This window comes from Rhopilema esculentum, chromosome 9 (genome assembly GCF_057945365.1).
Source record: "Rhopilema esculentum isolate cy_ngs chromosome 9, ASM5794536v1, whole genome shotgun sequence".
In the NCBI taxonomy this organism is placed as follows: domain Eukaryota; kingdom Metazoa; phylum Cnidaria; class Scyphozoa; order Rhizostomeae; family Rhizostomatidae; genus Rhopilema; species Rhopilema esculentum.
This window is the reverse complement of record NC_142823.1, coordinates 8,862,096-8,882,856: the sequence shown is the minus strand read 5'-3', so window position 1 is coordinate 8,882,856 and position 20,761 is coordinate 8,862,096. Positions and strand designations below refer to the sequence as shown.

Below are 20,761 nucleotides of genomic sequence, written 5' to 3'. Positions count from 1 at the left end.
AGTCGATGGTGGAAATTTTACCTGAATATGATCATGTAAACCTGCCTTTAAAGGAAGAGCTCTCTTAAAGGAGGAGTTTAAACCTGCCAATTTAGTGATGACACTGCAGACTTCCCAGCATGAAGCCATAAGACCAGCGAGAACAACTGCCACACAACCTCTGCTCCCTCTGAAAAAAAAGTCCGCACGACAGCCATCCCTATCCATCCACACAAATCAGCCAATGACAACATCGATATATTCATAGTTCTGAAATGATATTACATAAAGTCTATTCTTGGTATCTGGTGGAGAACAATGCAATTTGAGTTTCTGGCTTACTTGACAAAAATACCTTTGAGTGGGGGGTTTTTTGAAGAGGTGGCTTATTCAAAGGTCCCCCATTATTTGATGATTCACAGTAGCTGTACATTCAGAAAACAAGTTTCTGCAATAATGATCTCCAAGTTGTTGAATTTCTAACCTTTCTTTGGAGTATCTTATAGATAAGGTTTCAGAGTATCCAAAAACCCATAGCCTGTGGTTTTAGTGCATGCAGATGGATGTTGCTTTGTGATGATGTGTTACACTGCCTTGTTATGTTGTGTTATGTTATGTTATGTTATGTTATGTTATGTTATGTTATGTTATGTTATGTTATGTTATGTTATGTTATGTTATGTTATGTTATGTTATGTTATGTTATGTTCTGTTATGTTATGTTATGTTATGTTATGTTATGTTGTGTTATGTTGTGTTGTGTTGTGTTTTGTTATGTTATGCTATGTTATGTTATGTTATGCTATGTTATGTTATGTTATGTTATGTTATGTTTTGTTATGTTATGTTATGTTATTTTATGTTATGTTATGTTATGTTATGTTATGTTATGTTATGTTGTGTTGTGTTATGTTATTTTATGTTATGTTATGTTATGTTATGTTATGTCATGTTATGTTATGTTGTGTTATGTTATGTTTTGTTATGTTATGTTCTGCTGTGTTATGTTATGTTATGTTTTGTTTTGTTATACTATGTTTTGTCATACCCCAGATATTCACTAAGCCAGACCTTTTGCTTACACTCCTTGATGGTCCTACATATCGGGGCAAAACTCCATATATTACATAATTATATATATAAAAAGGATTTACTTAGATCATTATTTGATTTTATTTTGCAATGTTGTTTTGTTGCAGGATGGGGAAGGTCAATAAAATAGCTGACATTGCCGGATTAAGTAGGAGGAAGGGCATGGTACAGTCTTTAACATTCACATCAGATCTCTCTGCAGCTGAGTTCAAACTATTTGAACTTCCAAAAGAATTAGTTGATGTTGTGAAAGAAGGTGAATGGTGGGTGGTTTTCTTTGTTTTAGAAGTTGAAGTTGAAAGTAGAATTTGTTCAAAACTTTTACAAATACTATTCACTGAATGTGAATTATTTTTATACAGAATTATCATACATTACTACTTAACAGATTCTTAAGAATTCAAAAACAAGCTAATTTTCTTTGATCCTTGCAGTCAGTGATTTGAATGAAAAAATATATTTTATGTTCTTTTTCTAACAATGACATCATTTCTTGTTATTATTATCTTACAGCCTGCTGTAACTTTTTTGCACAATTCTTGTTTTATTCTTGATTGCCTATGCATGCCAATTTGTAATGTAGTTATCATCATCATCCTAGTGTGACTCTGCGTGGAGATCCAAATGAAGAAGCAGTTTTGTGTACAAAGAATGCATCATATGAAGTAAGAGCTGCAGATACATCAAATGCCTTGCTTCTGTTGCCCGCCATGATAACCTCAAAATCTCCAGGTAATCAATCCATTTGTTGCTTGGCAAACAGATGACTGCTAAGGTTTTACATCATAGTCAAATGTCCAAGGAATATCAATATTTTTTGTTTTTCTTGTTTCTAAAAACCTTTTCCTTCAGTCCTATGGCATGTAATAAATCACTTTCTTTAATTTTCTATCAACAGTAATATTGACTATCACCGTCCAGCTATAGAAATTTGACAGAAACACTCTTTTCCTTACCGTGAAATTTTGGAAAACTCTCAAATGATGGTAACCATAAAGCCATTCCATGAAATGTGTACATATAAATAAGTTTCTTTGTCATTTGTAATGTTTCCTTTTTGGCTTTTTATAATAGCATGTTTTTGAATTTTTCAAACTTGTCTGAAAAGCATGCTGAATAACTTATCACTCTCTAGCATGATCTTAATGTTTGCCAGCCCATATCCTATTCTCCCTTTGAGAAACAGCCCCAATCATCCCAGTCATCATGTCTCCACTGCTGTACCCTTACAATAATCAGATACAGTCGTCTAAGCAGGCATGATAACTTTTTCTCAGGAGCCATTCATCATCTTAGCCTTAGCTGGTTTCCTGACATTTTCAATTATGATGCTACTTTTTCGTGCTGTAATGAAGCCAAATTTCTTCTAGAATTTTCAAATGAGCCAGAATTAAAAGATGTAGAGGTATGTTTGTGAATGTGATACAAATTGGAATCATTTTGGCTTTAAAATTTTATGCATGACTGTATGTTAGAGGTGAGAAAGTGCATAAAGCCGTGAAGCAGCTTAGCAGGTAGGAGAATAAGAAGGAAAGAGAGAGAGAGAGAGAGAGAGAGAGAGAGAGGGGGGGGGGTAGAAAAGGTAGAAAAGGATGCCTAGGATATAGTTTGGTTGTACCAGCAGTGTACCACGTGCGCAGTGACAGTAAATCGCTAATTTCAGTTTTACTGAAGGAATTTTAAAAGCTAATTTATTCAAAAACATATGGAAGTAACCATAGCTGGGAAAGATGCGACAAGAAAATTATCCTGCTTTAAAATCGGCTTGATTTTTAATAGTTGTTTTGTATCAGGAAAGCACAAGAAAGGGGCTGGGAATTTGCTCTTTTGCTTCCAGTCTTCGGCATCGACATTCTACTGTTTAATTATCTCTTGAATCGTCATTTTTTCAGGTTGTTAGCTCTATTTCGTCGTATTATGAACTTAAGAGGATAAAACCAAAATTAAGCAAGCTGAGAAAGCTTCTGGAAGAATCCAAATTCGAAGGCCTGGAAAAAGAAGAATCAAAAATTGACAATAAGGTAATACTGTGAGTCTTCATTGTGTTTTACCGATTGAACCGTGGATCTACTTCCCAATTTAACTTGGAAGCTTTTATACTACGGTATTAAGTGCAAAATGTTTTAGTGTCTTTGTCTGATGTTTTCTCACAAAATTAACAACAGTTTGTGGATAGAAAATTGGTTTAAAGCTTTCGAGGGATAGTTGCCAATTGGTTAAAGCAATTTTTTGGTATTTGTTTGTATTTTTTTCTATCAAGCATCCGAAGTTAGTTTTGGGGCACTAAGAAGCAACGTATTTCAAGCCATTGCTGCGGTGTTTAAGGGTGCATTTTCAAATCCAGGTCTGGCCCTTGATTTGCAGGCTTTCCCAAGATGAGTTGTAAACGAGACCAGTACCCAATAGCCCCCACTGTGGGAAACATTTTGCTTACACTGTTTTACTTGTGGACTTTGGTTCAATGTATTTGTTGAATTCTACAGGCCTATTTATATTAATTATTTGAACTTACTTGAATTTTTTATTTATCGAAAAGTGGCCCCTGCCCCCCCCTCCAGTAGCGTGGGCCCTGGAGACGAATTAAAGGCTTGACTCTGGTCCAGCCAGCAGCGATCGGGTACCGGGTGGCAACACTGATGAGGCTAAAGCTGGTCATGACAAAGAACAAGTGCCTCCTGCTAGAAGCCTTATCCCTTTGTGTATATTTTATACGGTTCGCCTGTTCCCTTTATATCCTTGTTACCGCAAATGCAAGCTGCATCAGGGACTTTCTGTGAATTCATGACTTAGGTTCTCTACCTAAACCCTTAGCCCCATAACCCAAGTCAAAATACAAAGTTCGAGCAAACACAATGCCCACCCACTGCTTTAAGTTGTAAAAATTTGTCTGAAGTTATTCTTGGTGACAGTCTGTAATCAAAGCATGGATCAGCCTCTTTCTTGTGTGATCAGCCTCAAAGGTGATCAGCCTCTTTCTTGTTCAGTTTTACAAATGTAAGAAATGGACACAGTCCTTGATAACGCAAGGGATGCTGGTAACGAAATTAGAAATCCGAGCAGAAGTACTTTTTCCATATTTTCTGAAATTGTCAAATCATGTATTAACTTTTTTCTTAAGATTTAAATAACTTTTTAAGCTCAACCTCCACGATCTGCTTACCTGTATCCAAGCAAGTGAAGAAGAGATCCACCAAGGATTGGCAGACATTGGCGCCTTTCCATTTAATGGTATTTTTAACACGAAATTATTAATTGTAGATATTGTGAAGTGTGCTTTGTTTTTAAAAGTGTTGCCTTAAGATCAATAAAGGGTACATGTCATACGACCATGTGAGAAACCAGCAGAGGAAAATGAACAGAGGCAGAATAGGAAGGAGACCTGAGATAGTGAAATAGCATTGTCTGGAACAGATGGAACTATTGGAACATAGACCAGATAGGGACATCAGTTGGAGCATTGCAGATAACATAAAGTCGATGATGTGTTTAAAAGGAAATAAGAGCCACGTCGCTAAAATTGAAAGTGTCAAGAAAAAATTACTGTAATGAATCAGTACTTAAACTCTGAATTGTGCTTGTAATATTGGGAAGTTTGGAACACTATTTTAGAACGTTAGCGAAAGGTTTTATTCGAAAAATAATTGGAGATAATGAAAATTATACTGGATAAATATAAAGATAATGATACTGGGCGATTTACATTATAGTTTTGCAATACATTATCATGCCTCTGTAACACTTCACCAGATATTTCATTTCCATTGAAACATCAGAATTATCATCATAATTATATAATATTTATTCAACACAGGCTATTGGCGACTGCTAGATGTGTCGTACAAAGAAAAAGCATTTTCACAGATTTTAAAGCTACTTGATGAAGAAGGTTGGGAGTTTGAAGAGATTCCTCTCGTAAGAACATGTGATATTCTAGAAGAGCTCTATCCGCGGTAACTTTGCGATTCTTGTTTGTACATTTGATAAAACCGAGTATATAGTTCATGTGTGAATAAAGAAAAGGTCACGATAGCAGGCTGCTCGACGGACTCCAAGGAGTTCTTGCCGCGAAAAATCGATGAAAATGTAGCAAATAAGGAACACCGCAATACGACGAGAATGAACAACAACAAATACACGTAAATCAGTGAAGGCTAATATTTCGCCCCGGCATACGGGACTTTATCAGAGCAAAAAAACATTTAATGAAGCCCCGTATGCCGGGCGAAATATTAGCTTTCGCTGATTTACGTGTATTTGTTGTTGTTCATTCTCGTCGCATTGCGGTGTTTCTTATTTGCTGCATTTTTATACATTCCATTTTTTAGCAGCAAATTAGAGAGTATGCCCTATCTGCAGGCCATATTCACTATTCACCTCTAGGCCAAATTTGTATTAGCTCATTCTTGAGAGTTCTCTTGTATCCGGTGTTCTCTTATCGTTGTCTTGGGATTCGTTTCTCCCTTCTCCTAAAAGTCGATTTGCCCTCTTCCCTTCTCGTTTTATTGTGCATTGCTTCTCTTTCTTGATCTTCTAGATTTCTCTCTTCCCTAAAGGAAGTTATTCTCTTCTTCAGGGACGGATTTACCCGGGGTGTGGGAAGTGCGAAACCCCCTCCCCCTAATATCTTTGTCTTATTCGGTAAATTTTGCTTCGATTCGGTAAAAATCATTTTTTGGTAGTCGGTAGTAGCAAAATGATGCAGAAAAGTTGCTTTATCTATCTTCTTACCTTCAGTCGACAGCTGAATTTTAAAAATGGACGTTTCCGTCAGTTTTCAGTCTTTCTTATTTTCAACATTCTTCCTTACCACTCGTCAAAGCACTCGGCCTGAGAAAGTGCAAATTTTCTTTGTTTCTAATGAACAATCCATTTGTTCCTACTGTTTTCAGTCAATGGTGTCCCCTCCCCCACTAATTTTTCACTTCCTATGGTACTGGCACTCCATCGTTGCATATTCCTTCGTTTTGTATTTCTCAGAAAAGTCGTGGATTCTATTTCTGCTATCCTACTTGTTTATTCTTCTATAAGCTCATATTTTTTCAGCTGGAAGTTAAAAAAATGAAAGTATCAAAAATCTGGAGGAGGAGTCTTAAAAATCATGAAAATCATGATCATAAAGCCGCGATTCCTCAAGTTTCACTTGTTTTTCGCATAAGCCTTTATGGTAAAGCTTCACAGAATTTTAATGAACCGCATTCAATTTTTGTTGATAACCAAATTAACGCAAGTTAACCTAAACCTGAAAATAAACCTTGAAAACCCTTGTACAGCAAAAGATTACCATATAAGGTAAACCATTATGGAGACGAAATTTCAGGAGCAAGGCCGTCATAATGTCTTGAAAAGTTTATTGTTTCGTTAATTCATTTGTTAGTTATTGTTTCATTGGATTTGATTGTATTCTTTCAAGTGTTTTGTTTCGTTTCAGTGAGATTCTCAAACACTGCCTTGATCTTTATGGTGAAAAAATTGAATATAGAGGTGAATAATTTTATTTTTGTTTACTATAAATTATATTTCAGTTTACTGGAATTGAATAATGATTATGGAAGAATTTCTTTTCCCTGTTGATATATCTGTAGTAGAAACCAAGCAGGGAACCAAATCTTTCTAGCCACAGCTTCACTACAACGGGAACACAGCAATTTGATTCAAAAGCTCTGAAATCAAAGTTGTTTCTGATTGGTTTAAATCGTTTAATCATCGATCAAGCTCAACGGTGCGTGAATTTCACTCCTGTGAAAATAAAGTTGAGCACAATATGGGACAGACTGCCTTTAACTGATTCAGTTTCCCTACTCACGCAGATAACCCACAAGTGTATTATCGTTTGGTCGAAGATAAAGTTTGCCAGTTCTTTGCAGAATGCATTCTAAGAGGCGCTGAAAGAGTGAGTTTTTTTATTATCGTTTTCATCCTAAAATATGTTATTACTTTCTTCCAAGATTTCTTTGCATATTTTCTCCTGGATTTTTATAAACAAATGTGAAATTAATCGTGGCTGTTCTACCACTTGCGTTGCAGTTTAATCACCATGAGTTTTTCGAGGCATGGCAGCAAAGTGTCCCAGACGGCATGCAAACCAACAAGGAGCAGCTCAAGGTGCCTTTCTTAGTAATCTTTGTTATAAATCACCACGAGAACCCAGCCAAAGTTATTCCAAAGATGACTTTTAGGGAAACCATTCTTGATACCTTCAGTCATTCTCTGTTCTTCAAATTGAAAGTCTTCTAGTGTAAAATAGAAAATAAGCAATTTCCATGTCCGGTATTTGACGTTTCTGATGAGAAAATTATTCGTACAAAGCGAATCTCACCTTCACCATTACAGGCCTACATGTTTCAAAGGACATATGTTTTCAACATTGATTTTGTTAGCGAAATTATTTGCCAATCGACCAAAAAAATTCCTTTTTTAATTTGAAACTGCTTAAAGTATCAATGTATCTGTCCCAAAATGCTAGTAATTTCTATGTAAGGAACCTCTGCTATTGCCCTTCAGAAGAAACTTTTAATATGAGAGTGAACTCAGCCCTGGGTCACTTTTGTATTCCTTCAATTCTGCAAAATAACAAACAAATCTTTTCGTATTTTCAAGGGCCTTGCACTGGAAGATATGACTTCACAGCCTCCTGTCATTTGGTATTTTCCAGTCTCTGATTTACCCGACGAGCCCCTAGCAAGGTATGCTTCATTCTTTATCAAAACGATTTCAAAGTAGCTGTGGATCAATGAGAACATGAAAAGACTGGCCCCATAGTTTTCCTACATGACCACTTTCTTTATGTGAGCAGCTTCTCTATGAAAAACTGCTTTCCTGGCACTTTTTTATTGCTTTTTCATATCTTTTTCTCTTTAAGATTCTTTTTGCTCTGGCCGATAATTTTCAAGAAATCTAAATCTTTCGATCAATAGTTAATTAATTTTTTTGAGAAAACCGTACCTTGAACTGTTAAAAAGTCGAATGCGTAACAGTTCGTCTTCTTCAAATCCTGTCCTTTTGAGCAAAATGTTCTTCAAACTCAGCCAATGGTCCTTCCTTGACATAAGAGCGACTGTAATATAATCTTGTTATTTCCCAGTGCAATTGGTATATTGTATATCAATGTGTTTAATGGCGTGGTATTTTTTATTCAATTTTGAAATGCACAGAAAATTATTACCACAGTCAATTTCCTGCTCTGATATTTTTTCTGCTATGCCAATTAATTAAAATATTTTTAAGAAATTTCGAGTGCTCCGTTTCATAAGATTTTAAGAAAATTTCATTATTTAACTATTTTAGAGTTTAATGAAAAGAGTGTTAAAAGATTCTCCAAAATCACCGCTAATTACAATGCTAATCATTGAACGATGCAACGTCTAGATTGCTTCTTAAAACACCTATTTAATCAGAACAAATTTTTTTGTTAAAACAATACAGTAAGGCTAGTCAAAAAGACCAAATAAAGATTATGTCGAGGTGCTATAAAATAGTTGTTGAACTGGGTATATATATTTCCTAGCGTAGAGTTTTCGATCTATGTTTTCAACTCTGAAGAGTGTCAGACGAGAAGCTTTGGTTTGCTAAATGTTTGCTTTTTTCAAAGCCATTTTCAAGTTTTGTACCACCAAAAGATTGTTAGTTGTTGAACTGTTCAAATACGTTGTTCAATTTTTGTGACCTATTAAAGCGTTGGTAGTAAGAACACTATTATTTAAAAGGCTTAGATATTACTTAGAACATTTATCTGCAAAAAATTTTTATTGAAAATATAAAATATTTTTTCAACATCTAATGTTGTTCTGCAGTAAACTTTCGTTTCTATCTATATTCCTTTAAGCTGAACCCTATTAATTTATGGAAAAATTATGTAATTAACGATCCAGACTTAGAAAATTTGAGAAAATTAAGAACAGGCAGTCTGAACTTAAATTTTACTGGTTGCTATAGAAAAAAAGTAAAATCCCCAAATTAATCAGGAGACATATTTAAATTCTATGATTGATAATTTTAAAATGTTTTTATGTTAGATTCAACAAATTGTTCAAAGTGCGATCGAAATGGACAAGAGAGGATATCGAACCGTACATAAGGTATGGATTTCTTCTTCAAATTTTTTTCTCTCGATGCATCCTGCATAATCAATTCCTGCAATACACGTTTTCCAACTTTCAGATCATTATCTGAGCTCGGTTATTCAAGAAGATGTTTTGTGGCTCAAGCTCCTCACAAACTTTATGACCACTTTACAATAATAGGAGAACCTGGAATTTAGATGAGTATGTTAGGATACAAGGATAAGATACATGTTTATTCCTTAGATTCTCGCGAATTGCGGTTGTAGACGTGGACGTGGACGAAAATGCAAAACTAATAGTTATTACTAAAGCTTTCCGAACATCGTCGTGCTAGGGGATTTCGTGGGCAAAATTTGTTTACAATGATCTTCATAGAAAGTTGAATTTATTTGAATCAAGCATTTTTGAAGCCGAATTCTATTTGAAATTAACTTAGTGCCTCTAGTATTTTTCAGTCATCATTTAGTTTGTTTCCCAGCGCCTTTATATACTTCACCCCTCAATCCCCATTGCCCCCTTGACTCTACCCTGGGTACCAGACTCACTCTATATTAAATACCTTGACTCCCCTTACCCCATATCCCTTTACCCCCTCGAACTTCCTACTACTCCCCGATAATTTCATACCTTTGAACTCTTCATCAACTCAAAGTCACTTTTTTCTCATACTCGCAGTGGCGGATTAAAGCGGGAGGCAACTAGGGGCAGTTGCCCCTCCCTCGACGAGTTGAAGCAAGTCTGGCGCCCCTTTTTTGGAAATTGTGCGCCACTTTTGAAGAATGAGAATCAAATGAAAAAGGTTATTGGAACGATAGGTTAATTTGCTTCAAGGATTACCTCAAAGTTATGTTGTTTATTCTGAAAAGGTATCTGAAATTGTTGTATACAGCGTACTCTCGTAACCAATTTTTGAAAATTTTTCAGCGCCCCAACTACCAACTGCCCCTCCTTCAAACTTGCTCTGGATCTGCCTCTGCATGATACTCGCTCACCCACCTCTAAAACTCTGTCTCCTTCTCTTACTCCCTCAGCCCCTTCATCTCCCCTCACACCCTCACACCCTCTAAACCTTCAACCTTTCGAATGAAACTTTACAGCAAATCGTCAACCAGGTACTCTCGCTCATCCATATTGCGAATTCTAAACCGCTTGGCTTCTTACTTCTAGCGATTTGTGCACACCAACCCAATCTATGAACGCCCTTCTACTCAAGTTCACCCGCTGCTCGACGGACTCGCTCGGTAGCAAGATTTACAACTCAAAGAGACCCATATCGTAGCATATACTGTTCGGTCTGGTGATGACGACACATCCAAGGTTACTTGCCGCAAGTCTTAATAGTCAAGGACCCTGATTGGAAAAATGTCCTAGAAACATGCTGCATTTTCGCCGTCTATTCGGTTCTACAATGTTCACAGGCAATATTTGACTTTTCTTTCTACCTGCAAGTTTAAATGCCAAAATGCCTTCCATATTGATTATTTTATTAAAATGCTGTTTCCCGAAATCCAGCAGCTAGCCGTAGAAAGCAAAGAAGGATTGTGGCAGATTACAAATTTTCCTTTGCAAATCTTATTCACAGAGGAAAGACCAGGGAATTTCGATGCCCTTGAAATTCTTTGTATTACTCTTATATATATTCAATTGTTAACGTCTCATCCAAACCTGAAAGCTTCAAGCAAAAAGGCCATAGCGAATTGTTTTTAAACTGTGAAGCCTTCAGGACTTAGGTAAGGCTACCATTCTTTCAAAGGGTCGCCCTCATCTATAACTTGGACCTTAGTAGCCCAGTAGTTATCAGGAAGTTATTGGCCTGAAGAAGAGTTATGCTCGAGAAACTTGTATCAATGTAGTAAATTGTATTCTCTATTAAAGCGACATACAACACCCTGACTTACATTGATTATCTAGCCCAGCCCGGGCCCAGTCTTCCCGTGTCCACCGTAACCTTGACGATTTTCGTTTGATCTGGGCTGTAAGCTGTGTCCAGGCTAGAGCATTCATCTTTCCTCCGGACAGTACTCGTTAGCAGTGAAACCTGTCTAGGAAAAACAGAGAGAATAAGGCAGAGTTTTGGCGTGGCACGCTGGTACCTTATGTTTACAGTACCAACCCTCTTGGTCAGTGATAGCGCGACCGCCATGTTGCTTGGATTCTGTTAAATGGAGTGCATTCCTAACGACATGCTGTATTGATAGTTTTATTCTTAACTGATCCAGTCGAGATCTGGCCTCGGCAGATGTTGCAAAACTGAACTTTGAATGAGGTACACGTGATTCACGCAAGATAAGATACCGTGTGTGTATACAATGATAATTCATCAATGGCAGTTACCCTGAGGCTTGTAGGCAGTTATTCATTTGTAAAAAGCTCAAACGTGACTTAATTATCCATGGGCTCCGACAAAGGTTGAAAAGTGGGGGGCCAAGGGAAAATTTAACACCCATAACAAAAGATTTTGAAAAAAACTCTATTGTTTTGCAAAAATGTGGCCCCCCCCCCCTTCGTCGGAGGCCCTGTTATCATTAGAATCTTTTGACGAGCTTGATGACCCAACGGACGAAGAAAGATGAAGTTTTCTTGACTACCATACTTTACAGAATTGCAATTCGATACTAACTATTATGTGTTTTTTCTGCTTTGTTGAAACTCTGTTTTAGTTTATTTTGCTAATTTTTTGTATTCTGTGCTATTTGAAAGGACTGCCAACGCAGAATTGGTCAATGTTTGTTCCATAGCGATAGTCTTTTAAACTGTAGTACCGGCCTGTGAAAAATTTCAATGTTTTTTAATCGTTTTTAAGTGACTAGCCAAGACTAGCGCCCCCTCCCCCCAAAGGACCCCATTTTTTTACAGATAAACCCATAGATTAAGATATATGCATTGATGCATTGAAAAAATCCCCAGGTAGAACGACCTTGAAAAATTTTGCCACCATGGGGCTAGACTGGGTAAATGAAGTACTTACTTACATCTCTGGCCTCTCTTTTTGGAATCGATGGCGCAGGCACTGCATGCTACTTTTGCATTTTACTCGTGTTGTGTTGCTTTGGTTATTTACAGAATGGTTATTTACAGAATGCCAATCAAGGTGAAACTGGGCTAGTCATAAAAATATTACATCCAATGTGATTGTTTCAAACCATTTTTTTAAATCAAGATTGATTTTTTTAAAAAAAAGATGCATTTTGAGTGTTTATCAGATAAAATGTTTCCGTTTATAAAAGGAGCACCATTAATATAGGTTTTGAAAGCAATAATTGCTTCATTTTATGGTGTTTTGAAATTTGTCGAGGAAAGGTTTAGGGAACGAACATATATCGTAACGGAATTTGCATCTCCCGTCACCTTTGTTTTGGGAGTAGTTAATTGTATTTCTGCATCATTTTTTGCAGAGAAGATATTTTGTCAACGAAAAATTCAAACGTAAAGAATTGAATTTGCAAAACGAATTTATTCAGCTGACGAGTCAAAAAGATGTCAACTTAACCAGCTCCTTGCCAAACAAATTTATCTTGCATTCCGTAAACATAAGAAATTTACATAAAGACACAGGGATATTTTTAGAATACGTGACAAATTTTGGACAAAGATTTGTACGAAGATTTAGTTGTACAAAATTAAGAGTTCCCGAAAATTTGTGACGCAAAAACTTTGTTCAAACTGCGCTTGCGCAAGGTAAAATTGACTGAAGTATATGATCATATGATCTCTGAATCTGTTTTCCCGATGCAAAATGAAACGAAAAGAAAGGCCACAATCTTTAAACATGAGTAGGTTTGCAAAAATTTTGAATACTCTTCCAAGCTAAGGGAAATATCAGTCCAAACAAAAAATAACATCATCGTTCTATGTCGGATATCGGATAGCATCGTTCATTGTTCTATAATTTTATTTTCACAATATATGATAAACTTGTGACTACCCGTGGGTGGGTATCTGATTCTTCTCAAACTTGTCATAATCAACATCGATGTTGGTCACATGACATGTGACTGCCTATCACATGACAATGCTTCATGTGATATACCACAGAATACACTCAGTGACCACAATTGTTTTCATTTGCTCTGATAAAACCTTGGGTAAAGTAGGAAGTTTGGTTGATCTTCTACGAGAGCAAAGATGGAAAAATTCGTATTTCTCTTGGCCTTTGCATTTTTTGCAAATGGCGCGTTGATAAAGAAGGGATACATTCCAACAGAGTTCCAGCCCCTCTCGCAAGAAATAATCGATTTTGTAAACACATTGCCACACTCCACTTGGAAGGCTGGACACAATTTCGAGGGGATCTCTGTACAATATCTTAAAGGATTAATGGGAGTTATTGAAGACCCTAATGGACCAAGACTCAAGGGTAAGAGAAATTTTCATTGCAGGCCTTTTTAAATCTTTTCGGTAGCTAAATGATGACATTTTAAAAGTCCTTCCGCCTATAAACGCTAGTCAACATTGCACATCTAGATCGATTAAACTGCTTTTCTAACAAAACAGTTGTGGAATGTTCAGATAATTTTATTATTTTTCCTTACAGTGAAGAAGCCATCGTTGGAAGGTGTTAGCATCCCGACAAGTTTTGACTCCAGGACAAATTGGCCTAACTGTCCTTCAATCAAGGAAGTTAGAGACCAGGGCTCTTGTGGAAGCTGTTGGGTAATTATTTCTTGTGAAACATACTTTTCAGGATATGAAAAACGGCGGGTTTTCGTTTCATACGAAAAAAAAGAGATCCTATTGTAATAGAGATATTTTGATACTTATTATTTTAACTACATAAACATTGCAAAAAGTTTTGATGGTTCCTCTTTCGATAATGGGCATTAACTACAGTCAACTCTTGACACTGCTGTTTTACCTGGCAAAACCCCCAGACGTGTCAGTCAGGATGTTGTTAGGATGTGATATTTTCAGGATGTGATTATTTTTGCATGCAGAAGATTTCCTAGCCACATATTAAGGTAATCAGAGCAATTACTGCTGGATCATTTCCTGTCCTATCATCCTTGGTTCCACTTTCATCATCCTCATCTTCATTACTGTTAATCTCTTTGTGTAAACGAGGTTGTTGCAGCTCAATCATAATACCAACTTTCTTTACTATATCTGTTATTTGGAGAGAAACTTCAAAGTTTTTCTTTTAGAATACCCAAAATGACTCCTTGCATAGTGTTGCATAATATTGCCCATTCCAACTTGAATACATATAGAAAAAAGGGTCGTTGAAGTGTTTAGAGAATGAACAGGGGACACAAATTAAAACGGGAGTGTATGGTTAAGGGTTGGTTAATTCTATAACTTAGATCCGGAATCCCTGTGCATGAAAGGGACAATATCAGAACAAAAGACCCTCAAGTTTTTTAAGTTTGTAGTTCTCCTTTAGAAATCCAAAAAGAATTCAAAATTGCTGCCACAAGCCAATTTTGATAAATTTTGATCAGTTCCAAACCTTTATAACTTTTCATGATTTTGAAATTTTTAAAAGAAAGTAAATATATGCTTGTGACATCTTGTGACATCATGGTCATGCAAAAGATTACCCAATTCTAAGATGCTGTTGTCATACCCTAGTTGAGTTTACATTAAATGTTTCATCTGTTCTTATTTGCTAAAAGGCATTCGGTGCAGTAGAAGCAATGTCAGATCGTATTTGTATTGCATCTGGAGGCAGCAACAAGTTTCACATTTCTGCAGAAGATTTGCTTTCTTGTTGCTGGACTTGCGGTATGGGTTGCAATGGTGGATTCCCTGAGGCAGCATGGCAGTATTTTGAAAACCATGGTCTTGTCACGGGTGGACAGTATGGAACAAAAGAGGGATGTAGACCATACTCAATTCCACACTGTGAGCACCATGTTGATACTGGAAAATATCCAAAATGCCAAGGAATTCTGCCCACCCCACATTGCACCAAGAAGTGTGAAGCAGGTGATGGTTATATTTGAGTTGTATTTATTATAGTTGCTAGGCATTAATATCATAAACATTGTTTTTTAGTATCTAGAATTTGGAAGAGCAACATTAAATATACATCCAAATAAAAAACATTGTATGTTGTGTTACTATTTTTTAGTCTGATTCATCATAAGCTACATCATGTTTCGACCACAGTCAAAGTGATAGCTTCAACCCTTTTCTGGATTTCAAATTCCTTCGTAGCTGCCTTAAGGTCACTGGTTTGAAGTCCTGAGTCAGGACTGACAGTATCAGAAAATGATAGTTTACAATGACGCCTGCCATCAGTGTTTATTGGCTTCCAGAGAACTAAGGATGAAATTTGAGGTAGCCCTGTGGCTATGACCTGCAAACAGTCATTTACATTCCCTGAAAAGAGAGGATGCTAGGCTACGGCCTCAATGAATTTAGTTAAGTGTAGAGTGGCTTTTCCTGGATACGTTTTCAACTGATGATGAGTCTGATTCAAGGCCCTTGATGCTAGGGGGCCAGGGTGGCAATCCCCTTCCTCCTACTTAATAACTGGAAATTTAATTTCATAGAATCTTAAGTCTTGAAACTGTTTGAATTTGAGATGAGTGGGCATATAAGTTCCAACCACATGCAGACATTTAAGCAAACTTGCAGGAGGAGGCAGCACCTAGCAATTGAGTTGTACCAGTGTATATTCTTAAGGATACCCTGCTTTACTTGAAGGCAATTTTGATAATTGTTTTAATGTCACATCTATATCTATGTCACAACTAAATATTTCAATGAAGTACATCCCAAAACTCCATCGTGTCTCTTAAGTTAGTAACTCAGCAAGACTGCCTTTGTTCATTTGAAAGTCTTCCTTATTAGATATTATCTCTAGTCTCTCTTGTCAAATCACTTCTAGATCAATCTGCTGTTTGACCTTTCCAATAAATTTGCTTTGATTATTTTTCAAGGATACAATGCTTCATATGCTGATGACAAGCACCATGGAGTGTCTGCATATGCTGTCCACAGCTCAGTAGAAGCTATTCAGACTGAGATCATGACCTATGGACCAGTTGAGGCAGCATTCACCGTCTATGCTGATTTCCCATCCTACAAATCAGGCAAGTTTAAGTTTATGTAAAAAAAACCTAACTGCTGTCCCCCGCCTCTTTATAGGAGGGGGAAAAGGGGTACCAAAGTGCCCTTTCATAGAAGTGTCCAGTCAATGACATTAGCCTTTTGGTATTATTTAAAAGATTCATTATGAAATCCTGACTGTAGTGCCTTATTCATGACAAAATTTCTCAATGCTTATGAAAAATTTCTCAATGACAACATTTAGCCAATTTACAAATGCCTATAGAACATTTAAATGAAATGACAGTTACGAAAGAAGTAGTCGAAGCTATGAATATTTTTTCAAATACCCTTTACTGAAGCCTGCCCCCTTTGCCATTCAGATGTTCTTAGTCCCTGGTGTGATATTTTAAATAAATATATATATTTGATTTTTGTTAAAACCAAGAATACCTTCTTTTTTCTAAAAGAAGCTTGTGATTTTCAGGAGTTTACCAACACACATCTGGATCTGCTCTTGGTGGTCATGCTATTAAGATTCTTGGTTGGGGAGTGGAAAACAGCACTCCATACTGGTATGTCATCATGATATACTATTTATATAGGAAGGTCTGAAATATAACCTGATTTGTTCATAGGAGGCCTTTTTGTTTATGAAGGCAGGGTGATTCCTTGCTATTATTGTAACTTTTTTGCCAAATGATCCTTTTTCCTATTTGCATTAAGACAATATTGAAGAATTCAAAGAAACACACTATTCTTATTCCAAATGGTAGAAAACAATGCAAGAAGAGAAAAACACGGGAAAACATCCAAAATATACATGATTAGCTCTACCTTAATCATTAAAATACACACATCTGAGTCAAGGGACATACTTCCATTCAAAAACCCTAACTACAGAACTCCTACTTCTCAATTCTTCCCAAAGGCATTGAAATCAGGACAAAAAAGCATTGACAGAGTGGGCCTTAACATCCAAATGTGAACAGAACAATTAAAATAATATAAGAACCCCCAGAGAGATTAAATTCTGCAGCATCCCTGGTTAAATTTATGTCTTCATTTGATTGACATGTTATTGCAGAAAATTAATTGAAAACCCTCTCTTGCAGGTTGGTTGCAAACTCATGGAACGAAGATTGGGGAGATAAAGGTACGTTGTTCCAAATTACGTTTTCAATGTCTTTGCTAATTTATGTGGAATCAAATAAAATTTGGTTAACCAGTTAAAATTTTGGCAGCTATATACATTTTTAAAGCAAGTCTCAAAGGAAAAGAATTAAGATAATGCATATGGTATTAGACTCGTAATGAAAGGTTAGACATTGGATAATTCTTTGGACTTATTGCATTTTATCTCTTTGCCAAATATTTATTTCTTAATAGAAACAATTGCGGCACCTCTTTTAGCAGATTAACAGTGGACTATTTGCTAACTTGACAGTTTTAAGACGACAATCTCAATTGACAATCGACAATCTTACCAAAAATGCACTATTTTTGAAGAGGAATACCCATCTATTTTCACAATTGATTACAAGGTTGTTTATTTTTTCTGTTTCTTATCAAAGTCATTTTTATTTTAGGTTTTTTCAAAATTCTACGTGGAGAAGACCATTGTGGAATTGAATCTGGAGTGGTTGGAGGACATATCAAATGATAAAACCACAGGGCCATGGCAGCATAGCAGTGGACATAAATATTTGCAATCAGAGCTAACAGACAAAATTTAGATTATTTTCTTTCTTTATAAGCTTCAAAATAAAAAATGTCAATATAAGGTTTTTGCTACAGTGTTGATAATGATTTGTATAAAGGGATATTGTGAATTTTCCATGTTTCAAGAAATACTTTGCTACAGAACAATTCTTATTCTACAGAAATTGTAGACCTCACAAATAGTTTGTCTTATTGTCCTGAATTCTGCGTATCTTTGAAAAGTTCTTGTTGCCCTGGTGCAAGGATTTCATGGTGAGAAATTTTCATGGAAATTAACTTTAAATAAGGGATGTCTTTAAAGAATCAACGAAGAAAAAATGCATTTTCCACAAACCAGATTAAATTTTAACCTGAGTAAAGAACTCCCAATTTCCAAAGTATGCAAACAATTGAAACCTGAACATTCAACGAGAACACAGGCTAACTGATTAAACTGGAGAATTGGAAATGTGACACCAGTGGCAACCTTTTTGAGCAAAACACGCAAAAAGAAAAAAATTGTACTTTCTTCAATTGGTATGTTTCGTTATCAAAGCTGCTCTCGTTAACTGCTCTCGACAGACATTCTAATACATAATTGACGTCTCTGTGAACTCTCCTATACCTCTTTGACTCCGGCAATCACACAAGCATTATTTTCTGAATTCTGCTTTATTTTGGCAGCTTCGAAGACGAATTTTTCACAAAAATTCACATTTTGTCCTAAGGCAATTCCGTTTGCATTGTAGACTCTATTCCTGACACTGTTATGGAAGTTATCAAGATCCTTCATTAGCAGATTGGCATCGGTATTTTTTGCTTGAAAATAAGCATTTACTTTTTCAACTCTGCAACAACCAGCTACATGAAAGCAAAATATCTGTTAGGGTTAGATACAAGACGTGCTGTATAGGGTACGCTGGCTTCACCTTCTTGCTCAACCATTGCAAAATATGTCTTCAACTCATCCCAGGTAATTACAATCAGTGGCGTACCCAGAGCTGCAGCAGTGGGGGGTTCTGGGGCCTAGCCCCCAGAAATTTTTTTGGGACCATGCCCTTCAAATCGCCTTTTTTGCAAAATTTCCCCCAATTATTTGATTCATGTTAGCTACGGTAAATAGCAAAGTATTTTACAATTGTTATCGACACAAGCATTCAGTATACTGCACCCCCTCCCCCCAATGCGTTTTACATCGTTTTTGGACATATCTCGAGGATCATATTTTAGAAAAGTGGGGGGGGTCCGGACCCCCCTATTCCCCCCTTGGGTACGCCACTGATTACAATGCTGTAAATTATTTTGCCTCTGTCCAACCAATGTGTCTGGGAGGACTTTGAAATTGGCATGGCAAAGTTGAACTGTCTGAGCCAGCATTGATAATATCAAAGACCTTCTATATAAGCATCTGTTCTGATGATGCTCTTTGAAAACAAATTTGGTATGTGCTTCAGCAAGGAATCAAGATGTGATGGCAACATGTCGAAGGCATGTTTAATACACAGTGTTGAAGAGTGACAAATGCATTTCATTCGAACACAATTTGGTGCCCCCTGTCCAATACTTAACCAAACGCAGTCTTGCTCTCCAAACATCTTTGAAGCACCTCCACTTGCAGAGCCAACACCAACACAGTCTTCCAGCTTCACTTTTAGTATCTCCAGACAATCTTTCATTGCAGTAAAAAGATCATTTCCAGAGGCGTTAACTACATCTATCAGAAGCTTAACCAAGAATGATGCAAAATTTTTGACCAGGCTTATCCTGATAAAGCTCTTCATGTAATGCTGGATAAATTACAAGATATAGCTCTTCATGTAATGCATATTTGCTACCAGTGCCATAATCAGGGGCGGACTGGCCGGTCGGGCTACCGGGCGATCGCCCGGTGGGCCCTCCCAAAATTTTTGCAATTTTCTCTTAATTTTGCTATTAAATAAAAACTCGTTTTGTTTGGTAGGGGCCCTATTTTGTCTCGTCTTCTGTTGCCATAACACCGAGACTCTCTTAAGATTATTGGATACAGAATGAATAAAAAGATCATTTTGCAGTAATTAAGTGCTGAAAAAGCACTTTCCATAATTTTGGGCCCATGAAAACAGGGAGAATCCTGGGCCCAGGGCTCACTGTCCCTAATGCAATGAATTTATATCTAAACATAAAAAGGAATGACTCGCTACTCTTGAAAGTTTCTTACTGAGAACATTTATTTACTGTCTTCAATAGACAAGACAGAGTTTTTTATAATTGCATTTAGAAATTTGTTCAAAGTTATGTGTGTCGAAAATGCTGGGCTTGTCGCTAAAAGTTGGCTTTTTGGTAATTGAGAACTATTAGGGGATGAGGAATTATTGTAAGTGAAAGCTTACATGTATTGCCTAGGATCTTCCTTTCGACAAACTTGATATGGCAAGTATTCTAGATGCATTTCTGGCCATCCCTATAAAGTCATGTTGCGAAAAATTTTCTTGAATTCGGCCAGAATTCCAAATCATGGTGGTGGCCTTTATTTAACCCCTGAACAATCTAAACATATCGCCCCTTCCCCCACTTCCATTAAAGATTCGTCAGCCCTGTCTATGCCACTGATGTTACCATATTGGTAGCTGCGCAACATTGGCGGGGTGGCTATGTTTCCCCTGGGGTGGCCAAGACGATTTTTGCGCCCTATCTATATATCGTGGTTATATCAAAGCATGTGTTTCTAGAAGGGAAATCGATTTTTGCAACTTGAATCCAAAATTTCATAAATAGGTTTTTACTCAAAATGAATGGAAAAGTTATGTAATCCTAACATTTGACATTCTCGATCGTAGTTCGGTAAAATATCAAGCTATTTTGAATCGGCTTATTTTTGAGAGTCGGCCTATTTTCAAGGAAATACGAAAAGGCAAAACATAAAATACTAATGAAAACACATTCTATTCAATTACACT

The 20,761-nt window shown here is 36.6% G+C and overlaps 2 protein-coding genes across 2 annotated transcripts; both read left to right on the top strand.

Moving 5' to 3' along the window:
* Positions 1 to 1,178: 1,178 nt before the first annotated feature.
* Positions 1,179 to 11,850, top strand: LOC135688853 (sister chromatid cohesion protein DCC1). The gene is made up of 12 exons (XM_089109941.1): positions 1,179 to 1,334; positions 1,673 to 1,803; positions 2,442 to 2,476; positions 2,964 to 3,092; positions 4,209 to 4,299; positions 4,883 to 5,021; positions 6,500 to 6,552; positions 6,879 to 6,961; positions 7,096 to 7,173; positions 7,669 to 7,754; positions 9,084 to 9,146; positions 10,299 to 11,850. Exons 1-12 carry the CDS (start codon positions 1,180 to 1,182, stop codon positions 10,408 to 10,410), a joined length of 1,155 nt encoding a protein of 384 aa, XP_088966067.1. The 5' UTR covers position 1,179; the 3' UTR covers positions 10,411 to 11,850.
* A 1,329-nt stretch (positions 11,851 to 13,179) lies between these two features.
* Positions 13,180 to 18,026, top strand: LOC135688855 (cathepsin B). The gene is made up of 7 exons (XM_065205890.2): positions 13,180 to 13,488; positions 13,666 to 13,784; positions 14,744 to 15,056; positions 16,016 to 16,168; positions 16,612 to 16,699; positions 17,240 to 17,280; positions 17,714 to 18,026. The coding sequence occupies exons 1-7, from the start codon at positions 13,257 to 13,259 to the stop codon at positions 17,785 to 17,787; spliced, it is 1,020 nt and encodes a 339-aa protein (XP_065061962.1). The 5' UTR covers positions 13,180 to 13,256; the 3' UTR covers positions 17,788 to 18,026.
* Positions 18,027 to 20,761: the final 2,735 nt, after the last annotated feature.

Coding starts and splice junctions, on each gene's coding strand:
- LOC135688853 (XM_089109941.1), top strand. CDS start 1,180: ATGGGGAAGGTCAATAAAATAGCTGACATTGCCGGATTAAGTAGGAGG. Junction 3,093..4,208: donor AATCAAAAATTGACAATAAG/GTAATACTGTGA, acceptor TAACTTTTTAAG/CTCAACCTCCACGATCTGCT. Junction 5,022..6,499: donor CTAGAAGAGCTCTATCCGCG/GTAACTTTGCGA, acceptor GTTTCGTTTCAG/TGAGATTCTCAAACACTGCC.
- LOC135688855 (XM_065205890.2), top strand. CDS start 13,257: ATGGAAAAATTCGTATTTCTCTTGGCCTTTGCATTTTTTGCAAATGGC. Junction 16,700..17,239: donor GAAAACAGCACTCCATACTG/GTATGTCATCAT, acceptor CCTCTCTTGCAG/GTTGGTTGCAAACTCATGGA. Junction 17,281..17,713: donor CGAAGATTGGGGAGATAAAG/GTACGTTGTTCC, acceptor TTTTTATTTTAG/GTTTTTTCAAAATTCTACGT.